This window comes from Saimiri boliviensis, chromosome 13, assembly GCF_048565385.1.
Source record: "Saimiri boliviensis isolate mSaiBol1 chromosome 13, mSaiBol1.pri, whole genome shotgun sequence".
Taxonomy (NCBI): domain Eukaryota; kingdom Metazoa; phylum Chordata; class Mammalia; order Primates; family Cebidae; genus Saimiri; species Saimiri boliviensis.
This window is the reverse complement of record NC_133461.1, coordinates 60,638,278-60,654,235: the sequence shown is the minus strand read 5'-3', so window position 1 is coordinate 60,654,235 and position 15,958 is coordinate 60,638,278. Positions and strand designations below refer to the sequence as shown.

At 40.9% G+C, this 15,958-nt stretch overlaps 1 protein-coding gene across 17 annotated transcripts in view; it reads left to right on the top strand.

The window, feature by feature from the left end:
- Positions 1-15,958, top strand: part of DLGAP1 (DLG associated protein 1) — a 966,546-nt gene that overhangs the window by 593,090 nt on the left and 357,498 nt on the right. For 5 of the 17 annotated variants that reach the window (XM_074383719.1, XM_074383721.1, XM_039463610.2 and 2 more), the window contains one exon: positions 1,075-2,103. In XM_074383719.1, coding sequence (XP_074239820.1) covers positions 1,147-2,103 — 957 coding nt within the window. In that variant the 5' untranslated portion in view covers positions 1,075-1,146. Of the gene's footprint in view, positions 1-1,074; positions 2,104-5,285; positions 6,684-6,719; positions 7,137-15,958 lie in introns of those variants that run through there. The other 12 variants (XM_010335539.3, XM_010335537.3, XM_074383730.1 and 9 more) reach the window with 7 other exon arrangements.

The window sequence follows — 15,958 nt, the reverse complement described above, 5'->3', positions numbered from 1 at the left end:
TGGTGGCAGGTACCTGTAATCCCAGCTACTCGGGTGGCTGAGGCAGGAGAATCACTTGAACCCAGGAGACCAAGGTTGCAGTGAGCTGAGATCATGCCATTGCACTCCAGCCTGGGCAACAGAGCAAAAACACTGTCAAAGAGTTAAGATCCAAGAAGCAAGAGAAAGATACATCTAGTTGTTGAAGTCATAGAGGGAAGGAGTTATTCTTTCAAATAATTTTTAAAAGATTTGGCTCTTTATAGTTCCCTTTTCCTAGGTGGTTTTCTTTCTTTCTTTATTTTTTTGAGACGGGGTTTCACTCTGTCACCCATGCTGGAATGCAGTGTCACGATCTTGCCTCACTGCAACCTCCACCTCCAGGGTTCAAGCAATTCTCCTGCCTCAGCCTCCCAACTAGCTGGGATTACAGGTGCCCACCACCATGCCCGGCTAATTTTTATATTTTTAATAGAGACGGGGTTTCACCATATTGGCCAGGGTGATCTTGAACTCCTGACTGCAGGTGATCTGCCTGCCTCAGCCTCCCAAAGTGCTGGGATTACAGGCATGAAACACCATACACACTCTCCTTTTCCTAGTTTTCTAGCTTTACCTCCTTCTCTCCGTACAGGTTTTGGAGTCAGCTTTCCTGCCCCATAGAGATAACAGAGCTTTTCCAATAATGCATTCAAGCTGTTTTTAGGAACATTTATAAGTACTTCTACCAAAAAATACACACAATGGCAGATGGCACCCTCAAAAGATCAATCTGAGGCCTGTGGAATGGTTTCTGCCTGTATCCCAGCACTTAGGGAGGCCAAGGTGGGAGGATCCCTTGAGGCCAGGAGTTCAAGACCAAGCCTGGACAATATAGTGAGACCTTGTCTCTGCAAAAAATTAGCCAGGTTTGGTGGTGCCTGCCTGCAGTCCTAGCTACTCAAGAGGCTGTTGTGGACGAGGTGGAGACTGCAGGAAGCAAACATCGGGCATCTGCACTCTAGCCTGGGCAACAAAGCAAGACCCTGTAAAGTATAATACCTAATTTTCAAGAGAAATATTAACGACTTTGCCCTCTTTTCTTCATTCCCCCAGATCTCTGCCCGAGAAGGGTCTGGAACCTGACTCCCAGGTGTCCATGACCCCCGCGGCTGCTTCCCTTCAGCAATGAAAGGGCTATCAGGCAGCCGCAGCCATCACCACGGGGTCACCTGCGACTCGGCCTGTGACTCGCTGTCGCACCACTCTGACCGCAAGCCCTACCTGCTGAGCCCAGTGGAGCACCACCCTGCAGACCACCCGTACTACACCCAGCGGAACTCCTTCCAGGCTGAGTGCGTGGGCCCCTTCAGCGACCCGCTGGCCAGCAGCACCTTCCCCCGCAGGCACTACACCTCGCAGCAGGAGCTGAAGGACGAATGCGCCCTGGTGCCCCGCACCCTGGCCACCAAGGCGAACCGCATCCCCGCCAACCTGCTGGACCAGTTCGAGCGGCAGCTGCCGCTCAGCCGCGATGGCTACCACACCCTGCAGTACAAGCGCACGGCCGTGGAGCACCGCAGCGACAGCCCCGGCCGCATCCGTCACCTGGTGCACTCGGTCCAGAAGCTCTTCACCAAGTCGCACTCCCTGGAGGGGCCGTCCAAGGGCAGCGTCAACGGAGGCAAGGCCAGCCCCGACGAGGCGCAGGCGGTGCGCTATGGCAAGCGCAGCAAGAGCAAGGAGCGGCGCTCGGAGCCCAAGGCCCGGCCCAGCACCTCCCCGGGCTGGTGGAGCTCCGACGACAACCTCGACGGCGACATGTGCATCTACCACGCCCCCTCGGGCGTGATGACCATGGGCAGGTGCCCCGACCGCTCAGCCTCGCAGTACTTCATGGAGGCCTACAACACCATCAGTGAGCAGGCAGTGAAGGCCTCCCGGAGCAACAACGACGTTAAGTGCTCCACCTGTGCCAACCTGCCCGTCAGCCTGGACACCCCTCTGCTGAAGAAGAGCGCCTGGTCCTCCACGCTCACTGTGAGCCGGGCCCGGGAGGTGTACCAGAAGGCCTCGGTGAACATGGACCAGGCCATGGTGAAGTCCGAGTCGTGTCAGCAAGAACGCTCCTGCCAGTACTTGCAGGTACCATTTATGTCAATGATGGAGGCTTACAAGTAGTACCTGGCTAGGTTGTGTGGGCATTTCTCCTGGATCTAGTCGTGGCACTACTCTGAATTATCTATTAAGATATGAGCTTCCTGATTCTAGTCTTGGCACTACTCTGAATTTTCTATTAATATATGAGCCTGTCGGGAAAATGCAAAGGAATAAATGCTACCGACTTCATTGAGTTATCTTAAGATACTAGCTATGCAAGTGCTTTGAAAAGCACTCCTATGTAAAGGCGAGGGGTTATTACGGCGTTCCTGTTTTGTCTGAGGGATCATAGGATGGGAAGGAGAGGAAAGGGAAATCCATAGGGAATTTTAAAATTCAAAAAATAAGCAATAATCTTTAGACTTTTGGAAAGAGTTTAATTAGACCTATTCAGGGTTTTGTGGGGTGGTTTCCACTGTGAAATCCTGCCTGAAGCTATGTTAGAACACTGTGATGGTCATCACCATCACCATCACTAACTAAACCCCACCTGAGCTTCCACCCCGAGGGCACAGCAAATCAGGAAGCCGCCCTATGCCCAGAGGAGGTGGGGAGCTAGCCAGTTTGGGGACCTGACAAGCACAGCTGCAGAGACCCAGGACAACAGAGAGTAGGAGGGAAAAAGGGAAGGATCAGAGCAGTAAAATACAATTAGTGTCAACGTGTAAATCCCACACATTTACAGAGCCACGGCAGGCTGCTCTTCCCTGCCACTGTCTCCTTGTGTTTTCCTCCAGTTCACTGAAACCAGATGTTACCTGGATAAAAATACAGGAGAGAGGTCACTTTCTTCCCTACCTTCCTTCTGTAGTATTGTAATTTTTCCAAAGATACATTTTTCCATAAGAAGAGCCCTCATCTTTTCCTGTTTCAGAATGTCTTTTCTTCTCTGTTATCTCTTGCTAGCCCAATCTTAAAAAAAAAATTACTGAGCTATAAAAGTATAACATAGCCACTCCCATTTTACACTCCCACCTTAAGAAGATATGCAAAGAAAAATTCTTCCTTTGAGGATTTCATCTTTTTTGCTCCCTTTGAACTCCTCCTGACAAATCTGGCTCCCTTGGGAATGCCTCCACCAATCCCTGAGAATATCCCAAGCTGGCAGTCCCTGTACAAGGGCAGTGCCAGAGCCTGTTCTCAGAGTTCAGAAGAAGCCACCAGCACATGCACAGTTTTCACATACAACACATAATTATGTGGTCAGTATTTCCCACTGAGGGTGGTATTGCCTAATTTCCCATAAGGTCATTACATGTTAATAAGTTATCAAGAATCATAACAATTTTAGAACTCAATACCTATGTAACAATCCTGCATGATCTGCACATGTACCCCAGAACTTAAAGTAGAATAAAAAACTGAACTAAAATAAAAATTTTAGAACTGAAGGATCACTTAATCCACTTAGCATATGAAAAAGTAGACACAAAGGAAGGTATATACTTAGTGGGTTAAACCGTTAGCATGTGGCAGAGGTGGAAGGAGAACCCAGTCTCTTCACTTAGCGAAATGGCCACTATGAAGGTTGCAACTGAAAGCTCTAGAAACTCTTTAAGAACATAAAGCTCACCCACCACTGAAAGGAAAGTAATTCAACAAGGATATCTGTCTTGAAAAAAGTAAGAAGTAAAGAGACGAAAGCCCTAGAGTACCACACATTTTATCTGCAAAGGTTCTATGACCAGTGGCAAAAACAAAACAAATTGAAAGAAAAAAAAAAGCCTATACTTAAATAAGTAATGATGAGATTAGATGAGAAGTATCAGAGTAAAGGATGCTGTGTATGGATCTAGCATGAGCCTTTGTTAGTAATGAAATGTTTTCATTGTATTTGTCTAGATGCCTATGTCCTTCCTGCCTTAGGTTCACTTTTCTTTCTTTTTCATACCTTTTTGGAGTCAAAATCTCACGTAGTGGTGAAAAGTCAAAGGATAAGGAAAGAAAGAAGTAAAGTGACATTAATTGAAAACCTAGTATGTACCAGATGCTAAAGCAAATGTGTTCACATTTCTTATTTCATTTAATCTTTGTAATAATCCTGAGATTACTAAATATAATAGTACTCTATTTTTATAAGAGAAGAAACTGACACTTAGAAATATCAAGTGATTTAAAGCCCCATGATCTGGAGGTGGTACAACTGAGATTTAGACTCCAGTCTGTTTGATGCCAACACCAAGCTCTTTCTAATATGCCCTAGCACAGACCTGAAACAAGGGCATGAAAAATAGTGAGCAGGAAGAAAATACTAAAGTTTTTCAGTAAAATGAGAATGAAATCTTAAAGGCTTGAGTATGGGATTTAGTATTCTAGCATTATTGGATCTCCTACTATAAAGATTTGGAAATTCTATTTTCAGATTATTTGCCTTCTTCAAGCCATTTTTTTAATGAAACATTTGAGGCTTGCAGAAAGGTGTGAAGAAAAAAAATAAAACACCCATTTATACATCACCCAGCTACAGAACTAAAACATTAATTACAATGGATCACACACATATTTGTGTTACTCCGTTTTACCTCCCTTTCCTTCTTCCCCAGAGTAATAGCTAATCTAACTTTGATACCCAAAGCACTTTTGTTTTTAATTCTGAAATTATTGAAAGGTTGAAAACAGTTTAACATATTCTGTCCTACACTGGGCAATAATTAACCAAGCTACTACAACCTTTTAAGTATAAACTAAACTCCAAGTTAATCTTTATTAATAGATATTGAATTTATTAAGTTCCTATTTTATGCAAGGCTTTTAAACTAGGAAAAAAATCTATATTTCAGTGTGGGGAGGTAGTATATTAGTAAATGAATTAGATGTAAAGCAGTGTATACCTCCCAACCCATGTGCTGAGGCTGAAGAGATGCTGTAAAAAAAGGAAAGAAAGAACCATACATTCACATGGGGCCAGAGCAGAACAGAAAACACCTCCTGAGAGCTGGGCTCCTGCTCCCTTCTTGCTTCTAGGAAATGAAAAGAGAATCTGCCATCCTGTGCAGGCTCTGCTCAGGAAGATAGGGTTAGCCAGCTGCAGCTAGCCCCAAGGGAGTAATTTCATTTATAGACTCATTCTTAGAAGTAAATTTGGAAAAACAGAGAGGGAGAGAGAGTTTCTTTGGAGTTCCTTTTTTTTTTTTTTTCTTTTTCAGCTCTATTTGCCTTAATTGCCAACTAATATTGAAGCTGGATTTACAAATGAGTTTAACTTCAATATTAGAGATTTAGTGGGCAAAGCACTATTCTACTAGTTCCAGGAGTGTTCTAGTCCTTATTTGCCACTAACTAGTAACAGGACCTGGAACCATTCTTTCAGCTCTCTGGGCCTCTTCCTCTGCTAGAAAATGAGGCACTTGGTCTAGAAGGTGTACAATCTCAGTAGGCATTTCAAACTCATAAATTACATGTGTCAGGGTACTAATTAGAACTATTCACATGAGTTGGAAGTCCTGGGACTCTTATTTCAGAGATGCCTACTATATGTTATTCAGATGTTATCTGTATCTCATTTGCTCTTTAAAATTCCAGAGATATTTCACAGCTGAAGAAGCTAAGTTTGCATAAATTAGGTTAAGTAACTTGCCCAAGGACACACAGCTAGTATGTCACAACATGTTGGGTTGAAACTGATTTGTCTGCCTTCAAAGTCTGTATTCATTTACTATGCCCAATCTCTACCACCTCCAAATACAAAGCAGAGGGAGGAGGCAGTGTATATCAAATATCTACTATGTGCCAGAAACTGTGTATATCTCATTAAGTACTCAGAACAACTTTATAGAGTATTATTTATTTTAGTTTTACAGACAACAAAACAGGCACAAATGCCTAAATCATTTGCCCAGGAACACATAAACAGTAAATAGGGGAGCTAGCACTTGATCCCAAATCTGACCAACTCCATAATATGCTTCAGAAATGGAAACGAGTGCATCTTTTTAATTTTATTACTTGATTTATTTTGCGGTAAATGTATATGTACATTTGACCTCATAGGTGTGTGAGAAGTTAAGAGGGCCGGGATGTCAAATCAGACTAACAATAAAATGACTGATTACGTCTCTAATTTGATTCAAGACTAACAAAGATGAGATTCATAATTACCAATAATAAAGTCTAAATACTGGCAAACCTCTGATTCTCTCTTTGCAGAATTATCACTCAGAATTAGCTTAATTTGGGCCATTGCCATGATTCTATAGAAAATGAGAAGTCTATAGTTATTTAGCCTCTGCCTGACATTGACTTAGGAATCAAATACTGTAGCTTGAAATCATTTGAAGTTCCAGTTAATACGGTCAATTGTATTATGAGTGATATGTGCTTACTCACAAGCTGTCTGTAGTTAATGAAAAAAAAAAAAAAGACTCCTCTTTTTCCAATATTGTTATTTTTAAATGTCAAGAATCAGATGTCTGCTGTTTAGAACTATTGTACCGCTGCCAGTGACTGTCTGTATTAGGGTTGGGAGCAGGAACATGGATTTGAAGACATTAAAACTGTTTAATTCTCAGTTGAGATGTGGTTGGCTCTTATACATTTGGAATAAAGCATTTATGGCACATCTCAGGGTAAGTGCTTAATAGTTAACTAAATAAAAGAGGAAGAGGTTCAGAGATAGACTAAAAGGTGATTTTTTTTGTTGTTTGTCTTTGCTTTTAAAAAGCAGAATTCTTGGTTCTTTATGTAAATGTTATGTATTGAGTGACTGACATGTAAAACCATTCAGAAGAGCAAGATTTTAGATTTCCAACTGTTAACCTAAAAGAAAAATCCCTTCAAACCGTGTATTTTGCATTCATCCAGCCGTAGAAACAGGAAAAGGGAAAGAAAACGCTCTCTCCCCGGTAGAAGTGGAGAGAGAGAGAGACAGAGGGAGCGAGAGAGAGCAAGACAGACTGAGAAGGAAAGCACTCCCAGAGATGAAATTTTAGGAAAGCAAAATGATCGACCTTTTTAAGGCTGAGTGGGTTTCTTCAGTTTGTGTGCAAGTTTCAAGAAATGGAAGGACTGACCAGGTTTGGGTATAACTCTTTTATTACTTTGTATTTGATAATAGTGTGCTGTTGGTTTGGATGGTTTTTGTGGTAGGGAAAGAAAGGGGTAGTATTTGTGATTTTATTTCTCCTCTAAATAATGGCTAGTAAGACTGAAAGAGCTGACAAACTAATGTATGTACAGATAGCAAAAAAAGCAGGTGGAGACATCAGGAACCTACAAATCTGTGTCTCCACAAGGGTTTTTTTAAAATCTTTGACACATGATCTCAGATCTGCTAGGTGCTGTTAGAGGACATTATATGGCTGGTGATTGAAATGTGATCGGTTGTTTTCCAGGACCAGGATTCTGAATACTTATTGTTCCTTTGCAAAATTAAAATTTATGGATGATTGCTCTTTTGGGGGATGGGGATCTGTTTAAATAAGGCACTACACAAGATCACTGAGGAAGCATTCATAGCAAGCATGAATCCAGGATCTTTTAAATACAGGTACAATTATTTTTTCAATAATCTGGTCAAGATTATTTCCATCTTTGCCCAGTGGGAGTTTTCTTTTCCCGGCTGAGTTTTTCCTCCCTCTTGTGTTAGAACAATTTTAAGTCTCCTAATTCAATTGAAACTACTTTACATGCAATTTATAAAAGTGCTGAACAGTTCTGCTAATGACTTTGGCTGCTGGGATGTTTCTTTGCTGCCTTTTTCTAAAATACCATCCACCACATTCATTGATGATTTTCTTTATTTTTAATTTAAATTGCCTTAATAATCCAGCAAGTGAATGTCAAGGTTCCTGAATGGATTTCCTATTAGGTTTGCACAATCTTCGCCCTGTTTTTCACTGATCTTGGTAGAGATGCCCCTCTTCATTCATAGAAAGATGAGATTGCTCCTGCCTGGTGCTAACGTTGAATGCAGAATCAGTGATCAGCAGCAGAATCCTGTTCTCTCTCTCTCTCTCTCTCTCTCTCTCTCTGATTCTCTGTTATTCTCACTATTGCCATGTCCAGTTAATTGAGGGAAAAAAAACAATTGCCAAAACACTGTGAGAAAGCAGGGGTCCGGAAAGACTCGTTGGTAGTAAAGGGAAGATCAAAAATACATAGGAAAGCCCTCTTGGAAATCGTTAAAGAAACTTTATTATGCTTGGCCTCTAGTTTCATTGTTTTCTAAAGATATTTTTGGCAATACCAAAGTGTTTGGTTAGCCACAGTCAGGGGTTTCTGCCTGTAACACACACTTTCTGATCTCACAGAATTCCAATCTACTAATTAAAGGCACAGCATTAGTGAGCAAAGAGTGAAAGAAAAACTAGCCTTGACTCTCTCAGTGGCCAGTGGATTTCATTTCCCCTTTTTCCATTCTCCTTAGAAGACGGTTTGCTTGACTGCAAATTAAAGACAGTAAATCAAGGTAATCATTCACCATTCTTTAAGAGAACCCTTCACCCACAGTCTCTGGTCCATTTAAGATCATGGCATTACACAATTTCCCACAGTAATTTGTGAATGGTAGAACACATTGGTCTTTTGTGTCAGGTGTTTTAAGAACTGCTAAAAAAATATATGCAATATTGCCAAGCTGATGTTAATTTGTAATTCAATTATGTTTTCCACCACTTTGGTTTTAGGTTCAAAGACAACAATCTGTCTTAGCGGATTATTGCACAGGGAGAATTTTTTTTCACCTTATTTTGGTAAATGCATAGTTAAGTGTTTTTCCAAATTCTTAAAATAAAACCACAGTAGGGAATTGCATTAACTTTTTTCAATGAATGATTTATTTATATTCAACCCAGTCCTCTATGTTTATAAACTAAAAGTTAATGATATAAAGAATTAATTAATTACTGTTACACAATCAACAGAGGTAAAGGAGAAAATATTGTGTAAAGAAAGGCATAACATTTACTGTTACTTTTAATCAAATTCTTGTTTTTATTGTTTTTAATTTTTTTTTGTCTTGGGTGGCATTCACATGATTAAGGAAAGACCTCTTCTGATTCCCTGATCTTTTAAATGTAAGAACATTTAGGACTCTGATTAAAAACTATTTGTTTCATTTGCTAAAGTCTAGCAATACGCCTGCTTTTTTTTTCCATTTCTAAGATATATTTACAGTATGAATTTTTCTGGATATGTAGGTGTTTTCTTTTGTGTAGGTCTCTTCCTTAGTGTATTTTTTTCACTGTTCTCTATCAACTGGAGTTTCTATTCATTGCTTCCCAGAATTAGGAAATTTCCCACAAAAATCAGGCTTGTGATATCTCAGAAGTGTCTATGAAGCAGAATTATGTGAGACTGGGGTTACTGCATGCCAGGTGCATGGGTGCAGAAGGTTCATATACACACTGCATAGTATAGGTATCCCTGCAACAATACTTCTAAAATATGCATTTATACTATTTCGATCTCTGATTCATGACCTCAGATCCATTTTAACAGTGCCATTTCACAAAGTCCATGGAAGAAGAATGACTGTGAAGTGGAGAAACAGATTTTTCATAGATGTTAGTGGAAAATTCATTACTTTGCTTTTCCAGTGATTATATTGAACTTCACCTTGGACCGTTAGTGTAGACTAGTTAGGGATGTCCTGCTTCCCAGGTGTAAGAAGAAAGAGGTTTTGGTCCCCTTAATACAGGGACATCCAACAGTCGTAAAAGGAAATGACTTTTGCTCTCCTTAATTTTTTTAACCACAATTTAATATACACTTGCAAGATTGTCTAACTCCTCCCTGATTTAATTTTCCAAGGCTCTACAATTATAAGATATATAATTAAAAGACCAGGCAGAGTTGGGTGTTTTCCCCTTAAAATGACAGTTTTAGAATAGTAGAACCTCCTGGACAGAAAGTCATCTGGTATTGCTTCCCATTCACACTGATCTCCCTGCAATGCAGGCATTGTATCTTCCTACGTGCCTATTTTTCATCTAATAATCTCCTTATGAAAGAAAGCTTTGAAATTATTTAGTCCAATTTCGTTTTATGAAAAGAGGAAAACAGTAAGGAAATACCTCAACGAGATCAGTCATCTTGTCAGTGGAACCTGGCACTCGCAGACCCACTGCCTGGCTACAAGTGCTGTTCTGTTCCCATTATGTTGTACGTATTCTAGGATCCATTCTCATAACATCCTTTCAAGGCAATGGGGCCAAGACACAAGGAAGCAAAGGGAGAAGGGGCATTATCTGAAAGTTAGAGTTGAAGCAAGTTTGTGACTCAAAAGCCTCATAAGAGGCAAAGATTAACTAAATAATTGCCTGCAATTTATTTTAACTTCTAAAGAAAAGACATGGGTATGTTTCTGCTTTTATGGATGAGTTTCTTCTGCATCATGGTAAACCACTTAGCAAAGGGGGACACATGGAGGAGAATGCATTAGGATATGTGATCTTTAGGGAATTCGCTCAGAGCCCTGCTTAGATTTTGAAGACAGCATGTACCTTTCCAGCATCTTCCACTCCTTTGAAATCATCATCCCTCATCTTACTTCCCTAGGATAAAAATTAACATAGCTGCTACCATATTTGCAAAGGCCAAACTTTATTTTTTATATATGTGTATATATATATATATATATATATATATGAAATATGTATGGCGTGACAGATAGGAACTGCGTTTTGGGACAACGGGATCATGGGACCAAATATATTAAATGTGAGGACTTGCAGAGAATCTGAGAGGAATAGTGCACAGGATCCCCTAAGAGCTACAAGCTAATGTCTTAGTGATTACCCCTAACACGTAAAAGTAAGTGGTTGGAAAGGTTTTATGTCTAAAGTTGGAAATGCTACATGAAACAATGTAAAGTGGCATCAATATGGGCACACATGGACAGAATAATATCACATGTATGCCTCTAAAGATCCATATACGTGCATGGCTACTTGCTCTATCATTGAATATTTAGAGATAACGGTTCTTTAACCTTATGTGCCTAAGAATCACCTTGAGAATGTCTATAAAATGAGGATATCTGGTGTCAACCCAAGAGATTCTGATTTCATAGATATGGGGTGATTCTGAGTGATCAATCCCAAGAACTGCACTTTAAGTAACCCAATTCTAGGGGAACTGTAAGGCTTACTTTCTCATTGTATTTACTGAAGGGGGCAGTAGAACCTAATAGATGAAAATAAGGGATTCAGACATGGACTGCAAGCTTTATTGATGCTGGCTTCCTACATGACTTTGGGCTCCATCCACTTAGTACTTCTATTTCTACACCTGTAAAATGGGCATGATGATATGGCTGCGTTTGCTTCAGGTCTTAGAAACAAATTTAACTTCAAATTTGAGAATTAAATGATAAATACAGTGTGAAATGTTCTGACCTTATAGATCCTCAAACAGTAACAAGTTTTATCTTTTTCATGTTTTATGTACCATACCATGTTTTCCTTTACATTTTATTTAGTGTAGTTTTGATTAAGCTGGCGCTGGAATAAACACAACTGATTCTGTGGTAAGTAAAAGCCCTTTCCAATGTGATGACAGTAGGTCTTTATCACAGCGTAGGTGTAAAACTTCACTGTCCTGTGTGCCGACTAAACACAGAAAATTTTCTTCCGAAGGCCAAAGTATCACAAAGAGTCCACTTTTTTTTTTCTTTGCTTTTTTGAAAGACAGGGCTTCCCTTTGTCACCCAAGCTGGAGTGCAGTGGTGTGATCACAGCCTACTGCAGCCTTGACCTCCTGGCTCAAGTGACCCTCCCACCTCAGCATCCAGAGTAGCTGGGACTACAGACTCAAGTCACCATGCCCGGCTGACTTTTTACAATTTTTATAGAGACAGGGTTTCGCTGTCTTGCCTAGGATGGTCTTAAACTTTTGGCCTCAAACAATCTTCCCACCTAGGCCTCCCAAAGGGCTGGGATTACAGTTGTGAGCCACTGCACCAACCTCGATCAATCTTTTGTTAGCTCAGCCTCAGTGGATCAGGTTTTCCCATGGCTTGATATTGGCTGATGGAATATAATTCTGGCTTCTTCACACATACACAACATACTTGCTTTTGTTTTGATACCTTAAGTCTGTCGAGCTCCTGCTGCCTTAACTCCAGACAGCTCTGGTAAGTCCACAGGACGAGCTTCATTAATACAAGGAAACTCTATCCACCTTCATCACCTCTTTAATTGACTTAGGAGAACCAGGTTCTCTGAGGCAGCTTGATAGGTGCTTTTCCACCATTGATAGAAGATGACCAAATGCCCTTGGCCGTCATTCTTCTTTATTCATACTCAAAGTCCCTAAGGCAGGTATATAATTCTTCTAATGCTGTAGAAATTCAAAAGAGCAGGTGAACACTGAAGCCAGATCTGTCTCAGGACCTCTTCACAGAACTATTGGAAGTTCAAACTTCTGTCCACATGGAGGCTTTCAGCAGTCTAAAGTCTACCTCGCCTGCTTCTCATTGTCAACAAAACAATGAAAACAAAACCATTCAGCGCACACAGGAAGGGTTTAATACATTTAATGAAATTACATCTCTTAATTATGAAAACTTGAGCAAACAGACTTGCCATTTTGGGTTATAAAAGTGGAAATTAGTGATGATAGAGATAATCTGTAAGACCCTGTGAGGCCACCCCAGGACCTGCAGTCCACACTGTGAATGCCACCTACAGTCTAAGCTCCTCTGGGGCCGTCCATCTGGCTGGCATCCCCTTCGGCAGTAAATAAGTAGGGAGAGAGGCATTTCCACAGGGCTTTTCCTTGTAAAGTCCCTTAAAGGAATCCAACTACCTGTAATCCTTGGAAATGTTATGCCTTTGTCTTCTCTCCTTAACTAGTAAAAGTTTGAAGGCTTATCTGTAACTCAAGCGGTGTCAGTGAGACTAACTGTCATTTGTTTGCAAATGAAACCTGAGCTTTCTGAAAATGACTCCCCTGTGAAATCATTCCCCCATAACACTCCTCCACCCTTCTAGTTGCTTTTAGATAGTTTCCTGTTCTCCCACCTCTTGGAAGTATTCCATGGCACGCTGAACAGACACTTTTAGTCAAAAATGCCTATAAATAGCTGATTTTCCCTGCTTACTGCCTTCTTCTAAGGCATTCACAAAGGAGGTGAAATGAATCCACCAGAAACAAGAGCTTTCTGCGAGGGGTGTGTGGTGAAGCTTATGAAAAAATCAGATCCAGAGGCCGAAAATTATAGTGTAGGTTGCTTTGCCATATTTGAGTTACGCAATCACTGCATGGAAAAAAGAAACATTTTATTTCATGCCAGATGATCTCATGAACTGAACAAGCATTAAGTGTGTCTCATCTGAACTTTCCTGCTTCTTTAAAAACATACACTTTGACTTTCAAGCTGCTTTAAAAAGAAAAAAAAAACACCCCAAACCAACTTTTATTTATTAGACTCTATTTGTAAATCTAGATGACCAATTCCTGTAGCTTTTCCATTACGTGAAATTTGAAACGATTTTCCCCAACCCCATTTCTCCTCCCAACTGCCCTTCTCTTTGGCCTCTGAGGCCCCACCCAGCATCCACACCACAGAGCCCCCAGAGTGGGAGGTGGCACTCCTGGAAGACTGTGCCCATACTAGGCAAGACCTTAATTTCTTCCTTCATTGATCTTACTGACACGAACCTTAGAAAGCCACATCAGTGGTTAATTTCATCCCCTCCTCCTTCCTGCCCCACCCCATGAATCCTCTTTAGCAAGAGAGCTGAGCTCAGCAATATTATTCTCCTCCCCAGTTCTCTCTTCTCTCACTTCTTTTCCCTTTCCTTTTATGTAGCTATTTTATTACATAATTTGGAAGGGACTCCTAGTCCAAGATTGTCAGTTTACAGATGAGGAAACTGAGGTCTACAGAGGCTAAGTGGCATTTCCATGGCCCTTGGTTGTGGAGAGGGGTGGGGAAAAGCAGTGGAACTCAAAAGTCTTCCTCAGCTCCTCTTACTTTCACGTCCCTCAATCTCTAGCAAGAGGTGTGCATTTATCGTGACATTACTCACACCGTTACTCACAGTGTTAATAACACTGATTCTGACTGGGCGCGGTGGCTCACTGCCTATAATCCCAGCACTTTGGGATGCTGAGGCAGGTGGATCATGAGGTCAAAATTCAAGACCAGCCTGGCCAACATAGTGAAACCCAGTCTTTACTAAAAATACAAAAAAAAAAAAAAAATATATAGCTGAGCATGGTGGCAGGTGCCTGTAGTCCCAGCTACTTGGGAGGCTGAGTCAGGAGAATCGCTTGAACCCAGGAGGCAGAGGTTGCAGTGAGCCCAGATTGAGCCACTGCACTCCAGCCTGATAAGACTCTGTCTCCAAATAAATAAATAAATAAATATAACACTGATTCCGCACTTGATGGATACTCAGGACATTTTCTTCCAGTCCCAGCTCCTGCCCTTTCTAGTCTGGTGGCTGGGTGGATTTGCTGTAACCCACGCCCAGTCTATTGTTAAAGTTTCCAGAGCGAGCATCTCATTATGCCTTTCTGTATTAATTTCCCAAGAACACACACCATCAATAGAAGGAAGTATCTGGAAGAACTCAAAATATCACTTAGCCCAGTGCACTTTGTACTTCTTAACCACTGAAGTCTGTGTTCAAATGAAGCAAAGTGTGTAAAACAATTTAAAACATCACTACTCACATTGACGCCGGAACAGGAGGTTTCAGATCTAAATTATCTCCCCAAGTCACCACACCCCACCCTGTACCTAGGCTTTCTACAGTTTTTAAACTAGTGCCCATTCCTTCCCCATTCATCAATCTAAGCTGCCTGAGAAAGTGTTTAATGATCCAGGAGGGAAATTTCTGTATCCATTCTTAATAAGCCCACTCTTAATAAATCAGATCAATCAGAAAGCTCTGATAAGTTCCCAAAAAAAAGTGGGGTCCCTATGCTGAGCATGGCACGTTATCCATCCCCAGTGTGGTAAGCTGGATTAGCAGCAGCAGCTGTCCAGGTGGCAGTCCTGGTGCCCTGCCCTTCATTAAAAGGACAGCAACTGATCCTGGGACTCTAAGAGTTCCTGATTGACTCCGATTATAAAATCACTTTCGGGCTTTAAGCTCAAAGGTGACAAATTCTTATGTCACCTCTATACCTTTTTTCCAGCTGTGACCCAAAGAAAAGGAATTGGCTGTTTTAGAAACACACAGGCCCCTCGACTCCCAGTCTAGTGTTCTTTCCATAGCACCATGTTGAACAGAAGATGGGGTAGCGGGAAGAAGAAGGCGAGAAAGAACCATAACTTATTGAGAAAGTTCTATGGACTTGTGCTTACCGTACATTGTTCTTACATTGTCTTTATCTCTGGAAGTTTCTGTGGTAGTCGTTCTGACCTCTGTTTTATATGAAAAGGAGGGTATTAAATTTACTCAAGACTATTCTACTAGCAAGTGACAAAACAGATTTAAGCCCTGACCTGTCTGATTTCACAATCTGTTCATTTTCCACCATAACATGCTGCCTCTGCTTTGTAAATATTTCCTTTGGTCTTCTCTTGAAGGATTTTTACATGAGAAGTTTTAAAATGACAATTAAAAATGATTAATTATGGTTTAAAAAACAGGTTCCGCTTCTATGATTAGGTGTAAAACTCAATCTAGTTTGAAAAGTGGTCATGTTTGAAAACAAGTGATACATGAGGTTGATTTGCAAAGTGTGATATATAAAAAGGTTATAATAGAACATGATTTTATGTGAGTGGAAATGTTTGTTTCAACAAGAAAAATACTACTGACCCCATGAGACTGCCAGCCTGATTGTAGTTACAACATTATTAATAACACTATAGGTTCTTATGGCCAAATATGCACTCTCTGTCCATTGAATATTATTTGCTTAATTTAATTTGGAATGTCTG